This window comes from Grampus griseus, assembly GCF_964374135.1.
Source record: "Grampus griseus genome assembly, chromosome: 15".
Classification (NCBI taxonomy): Eukaryota; Metazoa; Chordata; class Mammalia; order Artiodactyla; family Delphinidae; genus Grampus; species Grampus griseus.
The window spans coordinates 14,625,124-14,650,062 of NC_139009.1; the positions used below are offsets into that span (position 1 = coordinate 14,625,124).

The 24,939-nt window shown below is 39.6% G+C and overlaps 1 protein-coding gene across 1 annotated transcript; it reads right to left on the bottom strand.

Moving 5' to 3' along the window:
- Positions 1–6,153: 6,153 nt before the first annotated feature.
- Positions 6,154–24,915, bottom strand: LAPTM4A (lysosomal protein transmembrane 4 alpha). Its single transcript, XM_082672529.1, has 7 exons — positions 24,666–24,915; positions 15,671–15,791; positions 12,564–12,640; positions 11,693–11,815; positions 8,679–8,774; positions 8,064–8,162; positions 6,154–6,757 (listed from the first exon to the last, which is right to left on the bottom strand). Exons 1-7 carry the CDS (start codon positions 24,774–24,776, stop codon positions 6,683–6,685), a joined length of 702 nt encoding a protein of 233 aa, XP_082528655.1. The 5' UTR covers positions 24,777–24,915; the 3' UTR covers positions 6,154–6,682.
- Between the last annotated feature and the right edge of the window lie 24 nt (positions 24,916–24,939).

A 24,939-nucleotide genomic window follows, 5' to 3' on the forward strand; every position in this document is an offset into this window, starting at 1 on the left:
AATTATAATAGGTGGTTTTCCTTGTTGTAAAAGTAATATAACACTGTATAGAATCTAGGAAATGTAGGTAAGCAAAAATAAGAAAAAAGAAATATCCATGACACTACCACCCCAAAGATACACTATGGGGTATTATCTCTTTTTCTCTGCTTATATATTCATCTATTTTATTTAAAATGAGATCATACTGTATATTGTGGTCTTGTAACTTGCTTTCTGTACTTAATGCATTGCGAACAATGTTCCATTACAATTATTCTTCTAAGACAACATTTTTAATGGCTATACTGTATTCCATCCTATATTCCATTTATTTAACCAATTCTCCATTGTGGGACATTTAGTTTCTACTTGTTTTTAAATTATAAACGGTGCTTCAATGAATCTCCTTTTATGAATTGTTGTGAATTACTGTTCCTTCCCTAGAATAAATTGCTGGAAGTGGAAAGTCTGAATGACCAGGGCTTCTTTGGTTCTTTGTGTACCATCTCTGTCAGGAATTTCATCTGATGCGGTTTCAGCTACCACTCCTCTGCTGGTAATTACAAAATCTGGGTCTTTTGTCCCAATCCTGCTCCTGGACAGTAGACCTCCATTAATAACCCTGCCGGTTGTACTCTCTATTCACAGGTCACAAAAGCACTCCAAGCTCAAGCATTTCCAAGGGTGAACTCAACCTCTTCCTCTTTAATGAACTCCCTCTCCTTTATTCTCATTTCTGCCAGTGGTACCGGTATTCTCCCAGCCACACAGGCATGAAGTCGGTGTCCTCTTTCCTCTCTCGAGCCCTTTATATTAAATAACTTACCAATGGGAATTCCCCAGCGGTCCAGTGGTTAGGACCCCATGCTTTCACTGCCGAAGGCCTGGGTTCAATCCCTGGTCAAGGAGCTAAGATCCCACAAGCTGTTTAGCGCGGCCAAAAAATTTTAATAAATAAATAAAGTTACCAAGTCTTCTACCCACATCTTCACCTGTTCAGATCTGTCCAATTCTCAAGGCTTATCTCTAATCACCTAACTGTAGGAAGTATATTCTTATCTTTCCAGCCAGACATGAGCCCCAAAGGAGAGGAAGGGGAAGACAAGAAGAAATATTTGAAGAAATAATGGCTGAAAACATTTCTAAACCTGATGAAACCTATAAATCCACAGATCCAAGGTCAATGAACCCCAGCCACAAGAAACACACAAACACAGAACATAAAAAATGCACATAATGTAAAAACTGTACAAATCAAAATGTACAATCAAGGAACATCATAAAAAACTGCTTGAAACCAGTGATAGAGAAAAACTTTTAATCACCTGGAAGAAAAAAAAAACAATTTCCATACAGAAGAACAAAATTAAGCAAGACAGCAAATTTCTCAATGTAAACAATGTGTGCAGAAAAACAGTGCAGCAACATCTTTAAAGTACTGAATGGAGAAAAACCTGACAACCTAGAATACCATATCCTGGGAAAATATCTTTTGAAAACAAAGGTAAATTAAAGACAGTTTCAGACATGCAAAAGCCAAAAGAATCCAGTAACAGCAGAACCACACTGCAAAAAAATGTTAAAACACGTCCTCTGCCTTAAAAAACTAAAAATAGAATTACCATATGACCCAGCAATCCTACTGGGCATGTACCCAGAGAAAACCATAATTCAAAAAGACACATGCACCCCAATGTTCATTGCAGCACTACTTACAATAGCCAGGTCACGGAAGCAAACTAAATGCCCATTGACAGATGAATGGATAAAGAAGATGTGGCACATATATACAATGGAATATTACTCAGTCATAAAAAGGAATGAAATTGGGTCATTTGTAGAGACGTGGATGGATCTAGAGACTGTCATACAGAGTGAAGTAAGTCAGAAAGAGGAAAACAAATATCGTATATTAACGCATATATGTAGAACCTAGAAAAATAGTACAGATGAACCAGTGTGCAGGGCAGAAATTGACACAGATGTAGAGAACAAACATATGGACACCAAGGGGGGAAAGTGGCGGTGGTGGTGGTGATGTGATGAATTGGGAGATTGGGACTGACATGTATACACTGATATGTATAAAATGGATGACTAATAAGAACCTGCTGTAAAAAAAATAAAATAAAATTCAAAAAAACCCCAAAAAACCGTCTTCTGGCTGAAGAATGTTAACAGATGGAAATGTGGATCTACAAAAGGAATGAAAGCACCAGAAATCGTAGCTAAATGGGTATATATGTAGGATTTTATAAATTTATTTATTATTTATTATTGGCTACATTGGGTCTTCGCTGATGCGTGTGGCTCTCTCCAGTTGTGGTGAGCGGGAGCCACTCCTCGTTGCAGTGTGTGGGCCTCTCATTGCGGCGGCCTCTCCCGTTGCGGAGCTCGGGCTCTAGGTGCGCGGGCTTCAGTAGTTGTGGCACGCAGGCTCAGCAGTTGTGGCTCATGGGATCTAGAGCGCAGGCACAGTAGTTGTGGCGCATGGGCTTAGTTGCTCCACGGCATGTGGGATCTTCCCAGACGGACACGAGCCCGTGTCCCCTGCATTGGCAGGTGGATTCTTAACCACTGCGCCACCAGGGAAGCCCTAGGTTTTTAAATTGTTTTTCTCTTTAAAAGATAATTGTTTAACCAAAAATAAGAGTCACAGAAGGTCAGAGGAAGAAGGAATCTTGGCAGCCACTTGTTTGTAGAGTTATTTACTAATATCATTCAACTGATGGGAGGGCCAGGAATATAAATCAGGTTTCCTGATGCCTTGTCCAGATTTTCAGCTACCTAACTGAATGATGACAGATACAAAGCTCCTTTCCAACAGACCAGAAAACAGTTACTCTTTTTCTGGTTTCCAGGTCAAATACTTTTCTTCTTCCTTTTCAGACCTTCCTCTAGCCATTCTCGCTCACACGCCCCCTCATGATAATATTTGCATAGGGCTTTATAGCTGCCAACCCTCCCACGTCTGCTCCCTCACTTGATCCTAAGAACAACTCCAAGAAGTCTGTAGGCCAGGAATTTGCATCTTGTGGATTTTACAGATGAAGAAACTGAAGCTCAGACCCCAGTGAAATTTCCCAAGATGAGGGAATAATATCTTGGTGAAATTAGGAATTGAATTTCAATCTTCTGTCTCCAGATCTTGTGCTCATTCCACCAGCGCCATTCTGCCTCCCTCATGTGCCCGAATTTCATGTTATTTGGCATCATTCACCTTGCTCTTATTTTCTCATACTTGAAGTCATGACTTTTCCAGAAAAACAAAGCAACCTCAGAAAAGCAAAGGCACAACTTTTTCTTTCAGTCAACTCTTGAGCTTATTTATAACATATGCCTTCTCTGAAAGCAAAAGGAGACCTGAAAATGGCACACAGAGCATTTGCCTGCAAGGAACACTGGAACAAACGGACTTACAACTAAGTTCCACAATGACTGAACAAATTAGCCTGGAAAACAGAGCGATTAGTACACCATTCAACAGAAGGAACAAAATGTATAGTTTAACAGTGGAAAGTCTCTTGGTTTCATATTGTAAGACCCTTTAAATGTAGGTGTGCTGTACCCCACATTTAGATAACCCAACTTACACTGAAAATAATCTATTAGCAGTGAAAATTCTGTGGCGACTAATTGTTACATTCAGTAAACATTTACTACTCCCGACCCCCCGCCCCCGGTTTGCATAGGTCATTGAACTAAATGCTGTGGATGGAAAAAAAAAGAGGCCCTTATTTCCAAGTTGTCCACTAACAGGGACACAGATACAATATAACATGAGCTATAATGGAGGTAGGTGCTGGAGAGGAAAGGAAGCAGCCCAATTCACCAAATCATTCTCCAAAGCCAATTCATTGAAAGTCCATTTGTCAAATGATCAGAGGAGAGAATGACCAATGTACAGAATTTACCACTTAGTAAAATCTTCTTTTAAGTAGTATTTTTAAAATATTTCAGTATATAAAAATGTATTCTTCTGAGTACTTACTACAAGTCTGCACTTGTGCTAAACGCTGTACACACTGGCTTCATCTTAGGAAGTTATTGTATGAATTAAAGCTCACAGAAGTTAAGTAACTTGGCCACACTTACATGGTAAATCAGTGGCAAAACTGGGGTTTAAAACCAAGTTTATCTGAATCCATCATGTGATTTCTCGGCAGCTCCCTATACAGTCTGTCTTACAGCAGCTACTGATTTTCGGTTATGTACTAGGCACTGTACTAGGGTAGGTACATGAATTACAGCATTTATTTACAACTCTGTGAGTTATGAGTCCTTTTCCAGGTGAGAGACTCCAAGAAGCTGTATAATTCATTTCAGGACTCTCATCTGTTTAAAACCCGTAGCTTCCTGTCCACTAAAAGACAGTCATCAGGGACTTCCCTGGTGCCGCAGTGGTTAAAAATCCACCTGCCAATGCAGGGGACACGGGTTCCATCCCTGGTACGGGAAGATCCCACATGCCGTGGAGCAACTAAACCCGTGCATCACAGTTCCTGAGCCTGCGCTCTAGAGCCTGCGAGCCACAACCACTGAGCCTGCACACCTAGAGCCCGTGCTCCGCAACGAGAAGCCACCGCGATGAGAAGCCCGCGCACCGCAACAAAGGGTAGCCCCCGCTCGCAGAAACTAGAGAAAGCCCGCGCACAGCAACGAAGACCCAACACAAAAATAAATAAATAAATAAAGACAGTCATCATAATGACCTGCAATGGCCAATTCAAAAGCTCTCTGCACTGTCTCCCATCATGCCCCACTCTCCTCCCTCTCCACTCACCAAGCTACTTTTTGAACATACCTGGCGTGCTCCTGCAGGTCCCTTGGCCTGGGATATTCCTCCTTCCTCATTCCCCAGGTCTTACTCACATGTCACCTTCAAAGTGTGGCCTTTCCTGACACCGTTTAAAACTGCACTCTCCCTCCCCCAACCTTTCCTTGTTTCTTTTTTTTTTCTCCATAGCTCTATCACTAACTTACTATACAGGTTATTTTAAATCATCTGCCTCTCCCCACTAAAATAAGACCAGGGAATTTTTTTTTTTTTTACATTTTGCCCATCCCTACATTTCTTGAACCTGGAACAAAGTACATGCTCAAAACTTATTGAATTGCATTAAACTTTTGCTCAAGATTAAATAGAAGTGAGAACTGGGTATTGAACCCAATAGAGGATGCCAGAGAGAATGTATATTCTGGTGAGCTCAATTTTGGGAACAAGGGCCTCATGGGACCCTTGAGCTGACAGATCTCAGAAACACTTGGAACTTTACAGAGCTTTTGCAGCTATACAGTGTTAAGTAAACGTTGAGAAAGTGAAGCAAGATAGCCAAAACCACAATACAGAGTGGCATGGACAAGTGTAGGTGTGGGTGAAGATAGCTAGAGAAGGAAATTGAGTAATTAAAAAGATAAGCAAACCTCAATACAATATTTTGAAGGCCAAGAGAAGAGTGACTTTGAAGGTTAGGTAGTTGGTAACACTGAATGACTAAAAAAAAATGAAGTTAGAAAGGATAACAGAACTTTGTGATTTAGGAGGGCATCAGCATCTCACGAGACATTTTTGTGGGAATGCGAAGAGAGTATCAAACTTATGAGTCAGAATGGTGAAATGTATGAGCTACTCATGGTGAAGTTGCTTATTTTAAAAAACAGGACTAAGCATTTATCTTTCAGTGTTACCTCTATCTGAATTTCAGAATCAAATATACTAAGTAACCTAGTGTTTCTCTAGCACTAGCAGAAGGAAAAAAATGAACTTTTAAAGGCAAACAGTTTGGGTATATTTACTGGGATATTTAACTGTTACGTGACAACAGTTTTCCCTCTGATGGAAAATGATCCCTTAACAATAACATTTTCCCCTTCCTTGGTGGAAGTAATTGGGATTAATATATTATGACTGTTCTCCAGTTAAAAAGTGTAAGGCCTGTGTCCTTTCCCAGAAGACAAACCTGCTGCGAATGAAGTAGTGATCAGAAGCTGTGATGGTCCACATATCCACTCCAGGGAAAAGAACAGGCCCAGCTGGGTCCACCGAGCTTGGCTATGGCTATTCTCAAAGTACTAAAAAACCCTGGCAGTCTGAGTTTATTGTAATAGAAAATGTTGGGTTTCACCTATCAAAAAAGGATAACAGATTTAAAAAAAAAAACAATAAATATTTCAGAGATTTATTAAAGCATCTTATCACAAAGATGGAAACATACAAAATTAGAAACATGCAACCATCATCTTCCACAGTCAAGTTAAAATGTTATATATTTTTCCTGTTTTCAGAGCTGAAAATCTCGGATCTTATACCGAACTCGCTCACCCTGAATATTTCATTCATTCTTCCTGGAAGTATCCAGGGCAGCAAATAACCAAAATGCAAACTATTATATAAAGAAAGTGCAGTTAAAAAAGAATATGTGTAGAGAATGCCCGCTTCCCACCCACCCCCCAATCAAAGGCAAACAATGGCACTTTGCTCTTGCTTAACCTAGATTGTCTTCAAAAACTATTAAAATGTAATACACTTAACAACAACAAAATCTGACTTTTAATAGCTATCCAAAAAGCTTGTTAGTGTTTAAACAAAGGAAAATGTACTTTATATCCAATAAGTTTGAAGAGCCCTGTGTTGCAGCATTTTGTAAAATAAACAAGACAAAAAGCTGGTATAGGGTTTATTGACAAAGGCAGAATTTCTTCAGGCAGGTATGTAAGGAGGTGGTGGTTCCTTCTCAGGCATCTTCACTGCCATTTCATAGGTTGGCAAAACATACTGAAGAGAGACAAAAAATTATATTAGACTTAATTCTCCTTTAAAATTCTATCTGAATAATTCAGCTTTCAGAATTAATACCTTTAATAGGGGTATATAAACCTACGGAAGAGCTGAAGAAACCATTAGCTAAGTACACTTCACCCTCGAGTACACCTGACCCTTGAGCAATGTGGGCATTAGGGGCGTCGACACTCTGCACAGTTGAAAATCCACATATAACTTGTAGATGGCCCTCCGTATCTGCAGTGCCACATCTGCAGATTCAACGCAGACTGTATAGTACTGTAGTATTTACTACTGAAAAACATCTACATATTAGTGGACCCTCGCAGTTGAAACCCATGTTGTCTGAGGGTCAATTATAGCTCCTGAGAGTAGAGGTGACTAATAACCTGGAGCTTTTACACGCAGGTGAGACGTCTGATCCAAGATCACTAGAGATGGATGATGGAAAGAGGGAGGGCAGACAAAATTTTGCTTCTGAACTGACCCTGAGGCCACCAGGACGCCTTGACAGGCGGTATGTGCCGCCACCCTCCCCTCGCTCCACTGTGACTGATAAAGCAGCAGTGCCAAGTACACCTCAGGAACTTAGGATCTCGGTGAAGGGTCCCGCTGAACCACGCTAAAGGAACGCTCCATTATGAGGCTGTATTTCATCAGAATCTGTAGGCAAAGGATCAAGTACTTGTGTCTTCTGCTCTAAGGTAAAGGGCACATCTGTGTAGAAGAGTGGCATTTTTAATCTAAGTGACTCCAATGTGACAGGCTGGCCCTACATGGGTCACATATACTCTACATGCTGGAAACCTGGGAAAACAGTACAGCAGCAACTAGAGGGCCTGAGAGGTAGGCCTCCCAACAGACTCCTGGAATCCACTGCATTCATCTCCCCACAGGAAAATCAGCTTCCCCACTGGATCATATGGATGTTTTCGGAAAGCAACACAAGCTTCAGTTGATGGTACCCTATCCTTAGAAGTTCCAGAAGCCAAGAGCCTGGCTCGCCCACACTGCGGTTCCCTGTCTGATCTCCCCCTCAAAATGTAACGCTTGGAGACCGATTACGAATCAAACCTATTGGCCAAACAGAATGAGATGAGCAGTGCAGGGTGCCTCTAGCCCATGTACCCAGGATTCCAAGTGGGAAAGGCTGAAACTTGTAGATACAAGCTATCCACAAGTTTAGGATTATCCCTAAACCACAGTTATGGCATTGAAGAGAAAGTCAAGATCCAGGGTCTTCTCTTTGGAATAACTGATAAAGGCTAGTGAAGATTTAATACTGTAAAGGATCATTCACCTGTGGAGGTGCTTCAAAGGCAGGGTACACAGCAATCTCTGGCATGTTTCTGTTGTTGATATATTTATAACAGTTCCAAACACAGTTGATTAGATAAGCCTAAAAGAATACAAACAAAATTTACATATGCTCGAAACTCAATAGACCACCTGCTCTAAAATGAAGGTGACTTATAATGCTCTCCCCACTTTTCTCCACGGAGAAGGAAACCGGCATCCACTTGGACCTAGCACAGGCCAGGTGCTTTCCCTACCTGCCCTCACTTAAATGTCACAGGTTTTATTACCACTGTTTTACAGAGAAACCAGAGTTTGGGATTCCAATTCAAGTGTGCAACCATTGTGCTGCAGAAGAAATTCTATTTCTGAACCTTTGGAATTTTAACAGATTTTCAATCCAAATCATGAACCACATCCAAAAACACAATGATGTTCCTTAGGAAGAATCCTGGCGCTTCCAACCACTGCCTGGAAACAAGAGGGAGGACGTTCCCTGGAAGCTGTCTCTACCACTACATCAGAATAGGAGAACTGTAAGGAGACACAGCAACAAGAAGGTTTAGATGGACAGTGTCACAGTCCAAATGGCCCCCCAAATATTTAGTGAGCAACTCACCTTAAAAATGATGAACAAGGCAAAGAATACAAGAACAATGAACAGGAGGCAGCTGGAGTCCAAAGCCAGGAGGTCATCTTTATAGGGAAAATCAGGCTGTAAAAAAAAAGGGGGGGTGAGGGATGAATAGGCAGAGCAGAAAGGATTTTTAGAGCAGGGAAACTATTCTGTTATGATATCACAATGGTGAGTACATGTCATTACACACTTGTCCAAATCCCCAGAATGCACAACACCAAAAGTGACCTCTAATGTAAACCACGGACTTTGAGTGATAATGATGTATCAGTGCAGGTGCATCAACTGGAACAAGTATCCACTGTGGCTCAGAATATGGACTGTGAGGGAGGCTGGGTGGGCAGGAGGGGGTATATGGGAACTCTGTACTTTCTGTTCAATTTTTCTATGAACCTAAAACTGCTCTAAAACTAAAGTTTATTAATTAAACATATACACACACACTTATAATTCAGCCATGGCACCTGTATTTTGTGATAACCTAGAAAGCATCTTAAGAATACAAAAGGCACCCAAATCAGAACTGATATTCCAATAAAAATTTATAAACAGAATTTAACTCAAAGTGCTTTTTAAGCCTCAGCATCACTGATGCATGCTACTGATCACTTAAAATATATGTCTGAACACTCAGAATACTCCTAAGAGTCTATACTGAGCTCATTTTACATCTTCCTGGCCTTTGGGAACACACTGTCTCCTGTACATGACCCCAGATTTGTCCCTGGGTCACTAAGTCAGGAGGTGCTGAGATTTACCTAAGTTTCATGGGCCATTCAGTCCTACATGGGGAAAATGATTTTTTAAAAGCCAAGTGTCAGCAATTCCCTGGTGGTCCACTGGTTAGAACTCCGTGCTTCCACTGCGGTAGCCGGGGTTCCATTCCTGGTCGGAGAACTAAGATCCCACAAGCCTCACGGCGTGGCCAAAAAAAAAAAAAAAAAAAAAGCCAATTGTCAGTCTCAATGCTCATCAGAAAGGGGCCAAAAGAAGGCACGTCCCTGGTTATGAAGCCAGGCAAGCTTATACTATTTACTGGACACATAAAATGTTCTGAAAAAGATCAGCTGTATTTTTTTTTTAATTTATTTATTTTTGGCTGTGTTGGGTCTTCGTTTCTGTGCGAGGGCTTTCTCTAGTTGTGGCGAGTGGGGGCCACTCTTCACCGCGGTGCGCGGGCCTCTCACTGTCGCGGAGCACAGGCTCCAGACGCGCAGGCTCAGTAGTTGTGGCTCACAGGCCTAGTTGCTCCGCGGCATGTGGGATCTTCCCAGACCAGGGCTCGAACCCGTGTCCCCTGCATTGGCAGGCAGATTCTCAACCACTGTGCCACCAGGGAAGCCCAGATCAGCTGTATTCACTCAAATATTTCTTTAGCATTTACTGTGTGCAAGCAATGAGCTAGGTTCAGGGAGAAAGGCATTACAAACTAATTTAGGATTTACAAGCTGGCCAACAGAGAAAGCATCTTCCAGTCTGGGACACCAAGTGAATAACAGAACAGAGAAACCACTGGGGTTCTGCCAAAGGAATAGTAAATTCCTTTTGATGTTCTTCTATAAAGTTCATTTAATCTTTTAAAACTTCTAACTGTTTTTAATGGAAACATCAACACAAAGGCCCAAATAATTTTACATTTTCATTAAAAGAGCACACAGAAATCCCAAGGACCAGAAGAAAATCGTATCCACACACCAACCCCAAACCCTAGCTACGAAGTGTCTCCTTGGAACAAAAGTGTTCTTTAAGCCTTCATCTATAAATAAGAAAAGGACAAAAACTCAATGGGACCGGCTCCAGGGGGGACGTTATAAATTTTATTCAGAAGCCTTGCAAATTTTCAGCCAAGGACTACGTGATCAGGGAGAACTATGCTCAGGAAGCTGCTGACCAGGCCAGCAGGCCCTGCCCCGGGCCACCTCTCTCCAGCCCCATCACAGGCTGCTCCCACCACGTCTGCCGGGCCACCGCGGTCACCTCTGAGTTCCCTGACTATGCCACGTTCCTTCCTGCATCTCTTTTACCTGGAACTTTCTTCTGTACTTTTCCTATCTCAAGTCCTGCTCAGACTCTTGAGTGCAATTCAAAGTTCACTTCCCACCCCAGGTGTGGTATCTGTGTGATACCCACTCACAAAGCAACCGACACTTTTACTTCACTGTTTTTATCACAATTTTAATTCAATAACCGTCAACTTCCCAATTCTTTCACTAGAAAGTAAGTTTTAACTGATGTAGCCCTAGGACTGAGCAGAGTGCCTTGCACACAGGAAGCCATCAACAAATGTTTTTTGAATGAATGAATAATAAATTTGTGGTATGCAAAATGGACTATCTGAAGTGGGTTTCAAGAAAATTCCCCAAAAGACAGCATTTGTTAAATAAACTTCCATTCATCTGGATCCCACACCTCCATCCAGACCTTACTTCAGCCCACAGTGTTCCCTGCCTCTCCATCCCATGTCATTAACTTATGCTCATTTACTGCTGTCATGGGACAGCCCTAGCTTATTATCACAAATGAGATCTTCATGTCTTGACTCCCCAAACACATGCTTTGCTCCTCGAAGAGAAGGAAGTTATGTTTCTATTTATACCATTCACTAACAGTTTGCCTAGAATAGAGTGAAGGCTATAGAAGGCATCAAATATTTGCTACAGATGCCTGCAAAGACAGAAAGCTACAACTCCAATAAGTGCCAAATACAGTCAAATTATTATGTTTTTCATATACCCAAAACAAAAGATGAACTACTCCTGAAGTTCTATGATATCCATCTTTAGGGACTTTTAATAGTGGATTGTCCACGTGGTATGGCAAGAAGATATTCTATTTTCATCTTTTTGGTTTCAACATGGTCATTAAGAGTAGTAATAATAATTGCTTTAAAACATTTTAAAAAAGAAACAGGGGAGGTTAAAATAAAAATAGTGCCCAAAAGCTGACTCTGAATTTCAATGAATGAAAAAAAAAGTTTAATTAGCATACACACTTACTAACTGATCCAGATATTCTTTGATTCTTGGCAAGTAAGTGAGAGAACTGATAGCAACCAGGCAGCTGAGAACGAAGTCAAAAAGCCGGTAACAGAAGAACGGAATCAGCCAACCCACTTGATACTGAAGGAAAGAAACAGCAACCACAACATCACATCACGTATATGCAATGACTGGGTACCATTCAGTAAAACTCAGAACTAACACACCATTGTAAAGCAATTATACCCCAATAAAGATGTTAAAAAAAAAAAGAAGATGTGGCACATATATACAATGGAATATTACTCAGCCATAAAAAGAAATGAAATTGAGCTATTTGTAATGAGGTGGATAGACCTAGAGTCTGTCATACAGAGTGAAGTAAGTCAGAAAGAGAAAGTCTAGTACCGTATGCTAAAACATATATATGGAATTTAAGAAAAAAAAAATGTCATGAAGAACCTAGGGGTAAGACAGGAATAAAGACAGACCTACTAGAGAATGGACTTGAGGTTACGGGGAGGGGGAAGGGTGAGCTGTGACAAAGCAAGAGAGTGGCATGGACATATGTACACTACCAAATGTAAAATAGATAGCTAGTGGGAAGAAGCCGCATAGCACAGGGAGATCAACTCGGTGCTTTGTGACCACCTAGAGGGGTGGGTTAGGGAGGGTGGGAGGGAGGGAGACGCAAGAGGGAAGAGATATGGGAACATATGTATATGTATAACTGATTCACTTTGTTATAAAGCAGAAACTAACACACCATTGTAAAGCAATTATACTCCAATAAAGATGTAAAAAACAATACAAAATAAATTTTTTAAAAAAATTAAAGAAAATAAATAAACAGCAAAAAAAAAAAAAGTTAAAATCATAGAATACTTACAGAAATTGCTCCATATACCAGCATTGAACTGATGATAAACATAAGAACAGAGACGGCAAAAAGAACACAGGCATTATCTAAGAAAACAAAAAGAAGAATCTAATTAAGCTACTTATATAACAAAAAGAATAAAACTCTTTATGACAAAATAATGTTATTAAGTAATGAAGTTTGAGAAATCCGTGCCTTTTTCTTGTTTGTTAAATGGCCACAACTCACTGCCACTTATTTAGGATGGCACATGAAGCGGGTACTCTGCCAGCGACAGATCTCTGCTCAGAGTCTAACTTCTGAAGATGTGAAATAGATAATTATAATTCAGTGTGGCAAGTGCTACAACAGAAGCAGAAACGATTAGTTTTGCCTGTAGAATCAGGGAAAAAATATGAAAGAAATGGTACAAGTTGGGTCTTGTGAGATAAGCAGGGTTTGACTGGAGTAAAAGGCTGGTATTTGCTTAAGAGACAGATGTATTAAACACAGGGTTATACAGATGCCCCCAACTGCCTTAGATAAAATACACAGCCTGAAATTCAAGGTTCTCCCTTAATCCCCCACTCCCATTTCAACACCCAAAATCCCTGCTCCGCATCCCTTCAACCATGGCTTCTCTGCTACATCCTGGTCTATTTTCTTCTTTGTTCCTCAACCCTTCCTCAGATTGCTGCCTTTCTCTACATTCATCCATGTTCACTAAATTTTCTCACAAAGCACTCATGTAATCTCAAACAAAACAAAAACAAACCAAAAGAGCCCCCACACTTGACTTGATGAGCTTCTCAGCACAAATCTAAAGCTGATTCTCTGACTCTGGCTAGTTAAGAACCTGAAAGGCACTAATAATGATGAATGATTAGACTAACTGCTGAATGTCCACACTACTGGATAAACGTTATGTATCATCTTGTCACTTGGCAATGCACACAGCATCAATATCTGGCACTAAACTAAGTAAGAACAGCCCTCTTTAAATTTTCCTAGAGGACACAGGATAGCTAAACGTTAAGGACTTAAAGAACTTCCCTGCTGCAGCACGCAAAATGGCACTCAAAGGGAAGAATTCAAATATAAACAAACTTGAAAGCAAAATTTATCATTCAAACAATCAGCTTTCAAAAATCTGTTACTGGAAGACTAGGAGTGGATTTTGACTTCTTAAAGTGTCGGAATAATTAAAGTGAAGTTCAGGGTCTTTCGCTGGAGCAACAAAAAGCAAAACAGGAGAGATGGGGTGGTGGGTGGGAAACACATTTCATGCCTGGAACAAGGGACACTCCAGTATGTGTGAATCAATAAGGCAAACAAAATATGAGAGGCTAGATGCCAGAGAAGAACCTCAGGTTCCCAGCCACCATTACATTCAGCACCTCCTTTGGAGGCCCCAAGTGTCCACCCATCTCCAAAGTGAGTATAAATAAGGATGAATTCATATTTGAAAAACAGCCTGCATATGCTGCAGAAGTATTTCCTATAAACTGAGTGTCACTGATTTGGCTGATTAAAAATAACTATTTGGCTGATTAAAAATAACTAATCACAAACCTCATTTTAAAAAATCAGTTATCAGGCCAATGATTAGAAATTAACTTACCTTTGCAATACTGGGTCTGTAGGAAAGTAAAATCTTACCTTCCAAAGAAACACCAACTACCATATGACCAAGAACTATGTATTTTTTTTATATTTGCTCAATAACAGGGCTTCGGTAGAATATAATCAACAAACATATGATAATGAATAGATCTGATTTTCTCTATAGCAGCAACAACACTCACGCAACATGCAATGAATCTGTGACTTCTTCCCTGCAGCTCTAACAAGAGTCAGTTGTACAGACCTACGAGAATCTCAATAACCATAAATCTTTTTCTACACCTCAATTTTAAGAGAAACACACATGACAAGGGAAAACGCTGACATTAGCAGGTTCAGTAAAATTTTACAGCCTAAAGTAAAATTGTATAAATGCCAAAAAACGTCACCGGAAGCTAAAGTTTTATTTATTGTTCTAGTCTGGCTTTTAAATAAAAACAGATTACTCAGAAGAAAAAAAATCAAATGCCAGAAAGTATGTTTCTGTATGTTCTTGGTATTTCTGCTATCAATTTGACAACAAAATTAAAGGATTATATATACTGTATTTGGAAATACAATCAGGAAACTCATTTAAAAAAAAAAACACTTTAAAAACACAGTATGAACAACTGTTAGTGTTATCATACTACAATGTATAACAGATGGCCAGAAAACTCTACTTGGCTCCTAAAATAGGTTAGCCCTGAGGACAATGAATCATTTGAATTAATAACCAAATTTTTTTTAAAACTTCATTAATGGATCAGAGAAGATCATAATGTACAGAAGTACAGAACTTTATGATAAAAGCTAATCTAAAAAGAGCCTACAATATAAATACAACACACATGTGAACTGGGAACATTTTTCTGAAATGAAATTTTTCTGAAGAAGAAACTGTTCACACTAAAAAGTTTGAAGCATAATTTTCTGTTCAAATATTAAATGTTTAACATAATTTTAATATAAAATTAAACCTGTATGTTAGAGAAAGATAAATAATGAAAAATACTGCTATCAGGGAATAAATAGGTTTAAAAAGGTAATTTCCATGAACATTCATTCCATGAATGTTCTAGGAGTACTCTATTTTTAACGCCAATGTCAAATCTTCATCTAAACAATAAAAATATATTAAGAATTGAGGCCCTGGGCAAAAGATACCACCAAATATTCAAATAATTCACATTTTATACTTTACTGTAAGATTTTTGCTCCATGAGCAAATCCATCCTCTACTACAACTTGTCAGCTAACCCTCAAAGGCTCAGTCTTTTTTGTAATTCCTTCTCCCCTCCTCTCTCCACAGTACCCAAATGTATACAATACACATTTCTCAAAAATCTTCTAGCAGTCTATTACATTTTCTGGCTACAAATGCTCAATTATAATGCTCAATTATAATTTTTAAAAAACCTACAAAAACATTTTGTGCCTCGGCAAGTATAATAACAAACATAATTTAATCAATCCTCCTCCAAGTTAACTGTATGTGTATAATCAGCAGGAGATATTTTCAACTAAAAACATACCAGCCATTCTCTCGGACGAATAGTAATTGCCAATGACTTCATACTGAATGTTGACAGCGGGCATTGAGTTTGGATGTGTTACTTCCACAGTCAGCAAAATTGCCATCAACAGGTTGACCACCTGTGAAAGATAACATTTTACCAATTATACTACTAGCCAGGGAGTGAGCGGTCCTCAGCACAATCTTTAGATGTCTTCCCCTATTTAACACTGTTTTCCCTGAAGTAACAGAGACACAAAAAGGGGACTACCTGTGAGACAAAATACACAATACCATTTTAAGAATACTTTAAAGTTGGGGGCTCCCCTGGTGGCGCAGTGGTTGAGAGTCCGCCTGCCGATGCAGGGGACACGGGTTCGTGCCCCGGTCCCGGAGGATCCCACATGCCGCGGAGTGGCTGGGCCCATGAGCCACGGCCGCTGAGCCTGCGCATCTGGAGCCTGTGTTCCGCAATGGGAGAGGCCACAACAGTGAGAGGCCCGCGTACGCAAAAAAAGAATACTTTAAAGTAAATATTTCATAAAGTGAAAGTACAAACTTAATCATTTCAGAGAAAAGATGTTTGACTGATCCTGTGTCAATATAACAGAAGAAGGCACAACAATGAAAAATGAGAGATCATCACAAATTGTTCATTTGAATCACATATTTATTCATATCCCAGTCTCAGAATTTCCAGATTTGAAGAAGCTAATCTATCAGATAAATATAATTTCAATGGGCTAAGTATGTAATGATCCATCAGATACGCCTAAAGCCCCTCCACAGTTATCTCCTGTCCAGCGATAGGTAACTATAAACTCTTGAGCTACACTCAAATGCTTAAAAAGATTCTGACTGTGCCATTTAACTTTCACCTATTGGTCTTAATTCTACAGTTTGAGATAATTTGCTACCCCTTCTGAATAAGTGCTCCTCTGACACGTAAGGGCAGCCAACATATGCCTCCAAATATTGTCTTTTCTAGAATAAACGCTCAGGTACTTAAACCAGTTTTCTAACCAGCATATTTTCCAGCTGGCTCACTAGTTCCTCTTTGCTCCCCTCCATACACACATTCCAGTTTGTTCAACATACTATTAACATGAGAGAAGATCAGCCTGATCACAACACATCTGGATCTCAGTTCCCATATCCTGGGCTAACAAATTTCAATTAACGCAGCCTGAAACGGCACTGGCTGCATAAATCTTTTAAATGTCACATGAGTGACTCCCTAAAACTCCCAGTTCTTTTTCACATTTGATCCTGCTAAGCTACCACCTGTATCTACACGTAGAGTTGGATTCAGAGGCCCAAGCATAAGCGCTTATATATGTTTGCAATCAAATTTCATCTTATTAACATTCTTGCCTATCAAGATTTTCTCCATCTAGATTCTGACACCCTGCGGATAGACTTACTCTCAGCTGCCTGCATTTGAAAATATGATCATCATATAATGCGAATCTCCAACTAAGTCATAAACAAAAGAACAGGGCTGATGACAAAGCCGCCAGACAGAGGCTGTTCTCTTCCCATCAGCCAGCAACCTCTGAATAAAAGTCTTTATCTAGTCCAGAGAAACATCTTGAGACTTTGTCAAACATCTTGCTGAAATCCCATCATTGGTATCTGGCGAATTTTCTTAGTCTACCAGGGTGTAACTCCAATTCAAAAAGGAAATTCTCTAGGCCTCTAGTTGTTAGTGAATTGTACAGTTATCCCAGGAGGCACCACTTCCTTTAAGTGATCAAAACAACACTAATGATTTGAGGATTGGAGTAGGCTTCCCTATCTAGAGTTCACAGAATCTGTCTTCCTTCCCTTTGTGAACATTCGATACTTTCAAGGGATATGGGAGCTTTACCAACAGTGTTTTAAACAATCTCTATTATGTAGCTCTCTCCTGTCCACCCTGAATAACACAGCTTATCAGCTGAAGGCATTTCACATTCTATAAGACATGCAGCCCAAGTTTTATCTTTAAATAAGATAAACAGTGTCACAATACCTAATTCAGAATCAATTGATATTTCTGACTATATACTATAAATAAGTAAATTCATCTATATTACTTCACTTATTCCTCACAACAATCTTGTGAAGTAAATATTACTTACACCCATTTGCAGATGGGTAAACTAAGGTTCAGCAAAGTGAAATAACTTGTGTTAAGTTCACTGAGCTGAAGAGCTAGGATACAAATCTGGTTCTTTTTTAGGCATCCTTCTTCTTACCACTATAGGATTACTTATAACCATTCCTAAGCAACCCTTGTTTCGAGATCTTTCCAAAATAAACCATTATTTAAGGCTATAAAATGTTTATACTTTACCCTCTAAATAAATATGTTCAGTAACGTGCCTTTTTTCTTGCACTGCTCTAAAGCAAGGTATTTTATCCTTCAATGCTTGAAAGGTCTTACAAGGGACAATCATATTTGCAAGGTGACTCTCCAGTTGAAGGCTGACTTTTTTTTTTTTTTTTTTTGCCCACTTCTATTGCAATGGGTTTTGGACAGTATATGTGGTGTATGAGTATGAGTTAATACAATCACATGAATTAATTATTGAACAATCAGATATATCTACTAAAACACTGTATATTCTGTGTATGGAAATGAGTTAGAAATCAATTCACCAAACTCTTCTTTGCTAAGCACAATACGGTCATAGTTTAAAAGCTCTGCACTGCGCAGAAAAACACTTTCATGTCAAGAAAAACATGCAAACTCAATTACTAAGTGAAGGACATGACACAACAAAGATATTCAGGAGTTCAATTTTCCCTTCTTAAATATTTGTATCACATGTAGGATTTATAAAAATCTCTTTTCTTCTCCTCCATGGGTAAGTCACAGACTCACCCATTATTATCTTCTAGTATTAGTGACACTTCAAATTTCTTTTCACTGTGAGTCATACCCCCGAATATTAAACAAAACAAATATAGGTCTAATCAAAAGGACCAAGAAATGGTAAAATAAATTCAGCACTATTTCATTAAATGCTCAATTTTTCAAATCTTCATTGAATTAACTATATTTCATTAGCACCCCAACTTAACATTTTAAAGTACTAATCTGGAAAACCCATCCTTGTGATCTTAAAAGACACATCACTGAGCACCTATCCTGTGCTCATAAGCAGGCCCTATCCTATTTACTTTTGATTACAGTTGATATTTCTACTAAGTTCCATGTAGCGTTTTTCAAAACACACATAAAACTTTATAGTTTTGTAATATAAAATTTCTATGAAGAGAGCAACTATATACAAACAATTCCAGAATATTTATTCCTGATTCATTTTTCCCTTTTACTGCATTCATGAAAGAAAATTAGTAAAAATGTAATTAAAATAATGGTCAACTTCTAAACCTAGTAATATGGAGAGGTATAGAATGCAGCAAATATGTCAACAGCATGGGCAATGGACACACCAATGTAGGAGCAGTACTGTATTTAGTGAGATAAACAATATGGTTTGTGTTATAAGCCTAGTGCACACTTTATATAAGTAAACATACAGCAGTTGAAGACCAGATGTGTTAGATTTCACTTGTTTCAAAGGAATAGTATCAGATCCTTGGAAGCACTCAGCCTGGGGAGAGTAATTCCTCTTTGCTTCTCATTTCATCGCCACACCCATCCCAGAAGACCCTTGAGGACCGGTTTTGTTTCTGTTTTATTTTTTAATCATTATTCTTTAGTTTTCCCACAGCATATTTTGCCACAACCTAATATCTGCGAAGACTATAATTAGAACAGTGTTTTAGGGCAACCTGATGGGGTCTCAAGCAAGTCAGAGAGCCGTCATCAGAGAGAGACCAAAATGGACTATCTTTAAAAATGTTGTTAAATGTATATATAGTTGAATGTATGTATACAGTTGTTGTTTACCATTATGTGCAGTTACAAATGAGTTATTCCTACTATTTTTGGAGGAGATAATTCATTTAATAAATGTCTAATAAGTACTTCAAATGCTCTAATAAGTTACTATTAAACACACAGTTTATAGAGAAAGGCATACCATCTTCCTCCCTCAAGGAGGACATCTTGCTGTAGGGGGTAAAAATTTTTAAAAAGATAATCATACTAATGTGTAATTAGTACTATTTAGTAAGTACATACAAGAGGTATGCAGTAACTTTTCCAGGTACACAGTAAGGAAACCAGATCCCTCTGCCTGGGAGTCAAGGAAGCTTCATCAAGAAAACAACTGAACTATTAAAAAACTAACTGTATAGGAAAACATAGGAAGAACACTCTTTGACATAAATCACAGCAAGATCTTTTCTGACCCACCTCCTAGAGTAACGGAAATAAAAACAAACAAATGGGACCTAATGAAACTTAGAAGGTTTTGCAGAGCAAAGGAAACTAAAAACAAGATGAAAAGACAACCCTCAGAATGGGAGAAAATATTTGCAAACGAATCAACAGACAAAGGATTAATCTCCAAAATATATAAACAGCTCATGCAGCTCAATATTAAAAAAAAAAACCAATCCAAAAATGAGCAGAAGACCTAAATAGACATTTCTCCAAAGAAAACATACAGATGGCCAAGAGACACATGAAAAGATGCTCAACATCACTAATTATGAGAGAAATGCAATCAAAACTACAATGAGGTATCACCTCACATTGGTTAGAATGGGCATCATCAGAAAATCTACAAACAATAAATGCTGGAGAGGGTGTGGAGAAAAGGGAACCCTCTTGCACTGTTGGTGGGAATGTAAATTGGTACAGCCACTATGGAGAACAGTATGGAGGTTCCTCAAAAAACTAAAAATAGAATTACCATATGACCCAGCAATCCCACTACTAGGCATATACCCTGAGAAGACTATAATTCAAAACGACACATGCACCCCAATGTTCATTGCAGCACTATTTACAATAGCCAGGTCATGGAAGCAACCTAAACGCCCACTGACAGACAAATGGATAAAGAAGATGTGGTACATATATACAATGGAGTATTACTCAGCCATAAAAAGGACTGAAATTGGGTCATTTGTGGAGACAGGGATGGACCTAGAGACTGTCATACAGAGTGAAGTAAGTCAGAAAGAGAAAAACAAATATTATATATTAACGCATATATGTGGAATCTAGAAAATGGCACAGATGAACCAGTCTACAAGGCAGAAATGGAGACACAGGTGTAGAAAACAAATATATGGACACCAAGGGGGTAAAGTGGGGGGTTGGGGGTGGGATGAATCAGGAGATTGGGATTGACATATATACACTAATGTGTATAAAATAGATAACTAATAAGAACATGCTGTATAGCACAGGGAACTCCACTGTACAGTAGAAACACAACATTGTAAAACAACTATACCCCAATTAAAAAAATAATAAATAACTAACTGGAATTGGCAAAATGGTTGTTAATGGTTGAAGCTGTATGATAAGTAAATGAAAGGTTTTTATACTATTTCATTATTTTTGTCAATTTGAGATTTTTCTCAATAAAGTTTTTAAAAAGTGACTTGGGGGAGAGCATTTTGGAGAGCATATTCAAAGGCACTGAGACAAAAAAAAAAAGGTATTTGAGGAAAGATACTAACTTTTAAATATACACAAGTTATCCTTATTTAAAGGAGTCGGGGGTGAGGATTGGAAAGGAACACAGCTTGAGGGAGCCTGTCTTCACTTCTACCTCAGCTACCTACCTTTTAGACTGTTTATGGTGAAGACACTCATGAAAAATTAGCCATATATTAAATCTTTCCAAGACCTAAAATTATAACAAATGCTCAAAATGTCTTCTTGTAGTACACCATTAACCATGAAAGAGGACACCCCTGCAGCAGACTTTTAAGCTCATTTTCAATCGTTCAATAAGCATCTGCACTTACATCACATAAGAAACTGTTGTTTAAAATCACATGGCTTCAAATTTTTCAATAAATGATAGAAAAAACAATTTATGAACGTCAGAGTTTAAACTGGAGCTCATTCTGAAATTTCATATTACTTAAACCAGGTATTAAGCCAGGCATGCTTCTTTCAACTGGCTCTGGCGTCTCCGTGTCCTACTGCACTACTTAATACCATACAATTAATCCTTTACTATACAGTGTGCAATCGCCTAACATGCGACCAGTAGAGGCAGTTCTAGAAGGCAATGACACTATATCAGATACAAAGTCGTTGCTACAGTGTCTGCACCCGGCAGGAGGGAGGACTGAACCCCTAGGTTCCAAACAGCACAGGGCAATCTAAAGAGAATCATATTCTCCCACCTGGAACAGAAGAGGAAGAGTATCCCCGACAAGGTACTTGGAGAGGGAAGTGACATTCCAGTTCACCCACCCACTCCCATATTATTTCTCTTAGTAAAGAAGCTTCTGGCAAAAAAATGCACTGTTCAGACAACTCCTCTTCGTTTTGTGTCTTGGTGATCTTGTTTTCTGAATGTTACATGTCTCCCCAACTAGACAGATATTGTGTCTTTGTATTGCCAGGGTCCTGAAGCCACACTTTTTAAAGTCACCAATACAATTACAATACTGTAATCCACAAAACCAATGGCCTTTTCCAGTTCTTAATGTAATTTGAATCTGATATTACTGATCACCTTCTCCTTCTCCCTTGACACTGTACCGTTAAGTTTCACTTTTGTATCTTTGCTCCAAAGTTCTTTGCAATACCATCAGTATCTTAATGGCAGATGCCATGGCCAAGACAAGAAACACTTCAGAGCCTCTGTGTAGCAGCTAATAGGAACACAAAAGACGAATAACACATCTCTGTAATTTACTCTTTTTGTATGTGCACCACAGCCATTTACACTGTAGATAATCAATATATGTCTTAAAACAGATTAACTGATGTAAGCAGCTTATAATATTCTACTAACCAGAGAAATCCATGCAAAGAAAGAACAGCTACGGCATCTTTTTATAAAACTAAAGCACGCAAAAAGGATGCTATGCAAAATGTCTTCACATCAAGTCCTTCCAGTGGGAAACAGATTTACAACTCCCTGTTCCCTATGTTGGGAGAATAAATGCCCTTACTAAAGTTCTTCTCTCTGCATTTTGAGTTTCATGGTTTATAACTCCTAATTTTCCTTGCTATTCCCTTAATTTTTATGAGCTGAGCCCATAGCATCAAAAAAACATCTGCCTTGGAAAGAAATACAGCCAATTACATTCGGATGGTTGAAACTGAGATGGTGCTTATTTTCTTCTTGAGGAGTTAGAAATCCTTTGTTCTGTGAATGGAGGCAAGGATATGAGAAGAAACAGGAAGAGTAAGTTTGCAGGTTGAGTTCCAGGCTGCTGAGCTCTTTCTCAATTAAGTAGGAGGGAAGGTCATCTTCTAGGGATGAGGGAAGCAGGGTTGACTAAGAGGCCTGAGGACCCTAAAGATTTGAATTATTCATTTAGGGAAGGCAGAGCTAAGGACAAACAAAAGAAACTGAAGACCCAGACCCTTAGCAAAATGAAGAAATAAAAAGTTAGAAATACAATGCTGCTGTTGCCCTGATCTGATCAATGTCCAGTTTTACAAATCAGTTAAAATACAAAGGGGGGGCGGTCTTCGTGGGGAAATGTGATATAATTATAGCAATGATGTTTCTGAATATAAAAATAATGGAAATATTAAAATAAGCTTAGAAACAACCCAATAAGCCTACACATTCAAGTTTTGTTGTTTTTCATGTGCATTCATGAAGCAAGACTGTAAATAACAACATGGCAATTGGGAATAAAGTAGAGTTCCAATGGTCCTCTGCGGGTGGGGCATGAAACTGTATCTGCCTAACTGAAGATGATTCTCATCTGGTGTTTGCCAAATGGTGATGATTTCGATCAAACCTCTGGGTTGGGAAGAAATGAGAACAGAGAAAGACAAAAAGATATGCCTGTGATAAAGCTTTTCCTTTTTCGCAGTTCACAGATGTTATCAGAAACTGCAGTATCACTAATGCCACAACCTCCCAAACCAAAAACAAAAACTAAAAAAATCACAAAGTCATTAGCGAACATGACCGAGTCGGCAATATGAGAACTTTGTCAAATCTTCTGTAAAGTCATCATAACCTAAAACTACCTAAACAGAAGCACATATTTACAAGTCACAAATTAGATTCAATGTATATGGATACTGGAGATGGTGGTAAGAAATCACAAAGGTATTACTAGTGAACCACCAATCAATAACACTGCCAACTTGGTTCTGACATAGAATTACATAGATCTTGGCCCCCAGGGAATGCCAGCATATGTGACCAAAACGGAGTAAGCCCTCAACAAAGGTCTCAAAACCGGAATAGGTCTTTTATGAAAAGCGTCTCATGAGCACGGGATGGGGGAGTGAGGGGATCTACTGCATTAGGAAAAGGCAAATCGAGTGTATGTAAATCCTGGCAAATGGTATTACCTCCAAGCGTACTTCCACACTCACAACAGAGGCCTTTCTGCCTACATCACAAACACGCTGTAACATCACAAACACACTGTAACAAATAAGGTCCAGGAACCACAGACAACTGCGTTAAAAATGTATATGTCGCCTTCCCTTCAAGCAAGAAGTAATGTTAAAACTAGGCTGCATCTATCAAGGTGCATTCCTAATTGTTTCGCTGGGGAAAAAAAAAAAATTCCAGGAAGCACTGGGGGAAGGGAGAGTTCTTTCAGGTCACGGAAGCACACAAAAAGATCCCGAAACCTGGTCATTTCCAGAACTCCCCAAACCAAAACCTAGCACCCTCATCCCGCCCCCCAAGCCCCCCTACTTTTCCCAGTCCCGCTTTCCTCCTCTTACTCTCGCCCAAAAACCATCTCCTTATTCCCACCTACCACCACTCCGATTCCGCGACACAAGTCTGCCCCCTCAAAGTTAGAGGCCCCTAAAAAGGTCCCCCACGCCTTCCCGCCCCACCCCCTCCCAGTGGATCCTCCCTTTCGGACCACCCCCCACTTCCCGCTCCTGGCGCATTCCCCCCAGCGCCGTACCCTCCCGCCTCGCCAGCTCTTACCATGTACCAGGTCCCCAGGATGATCGTCCCGGTGCGGACATGGCAACAACCGCAGCACCGGGTGCTGTAGAACCGGTCGCTGCGGCTCCGCTTGAAAGTCATGGACACCATTGGGAATCTGGCGGGCCTCGTTCTTGGCCGGGGCCCTGACAAACGCCTTCTGCCCAGCGGTTGAACCCAGATAACTCCGTCACTGTCCAAAATCAAACGACGCGTTTTCTAGCCCGCCCCCGGCCCGGGCCCCAGCCAGACTCTTCGCACCTGCGCACTGAAG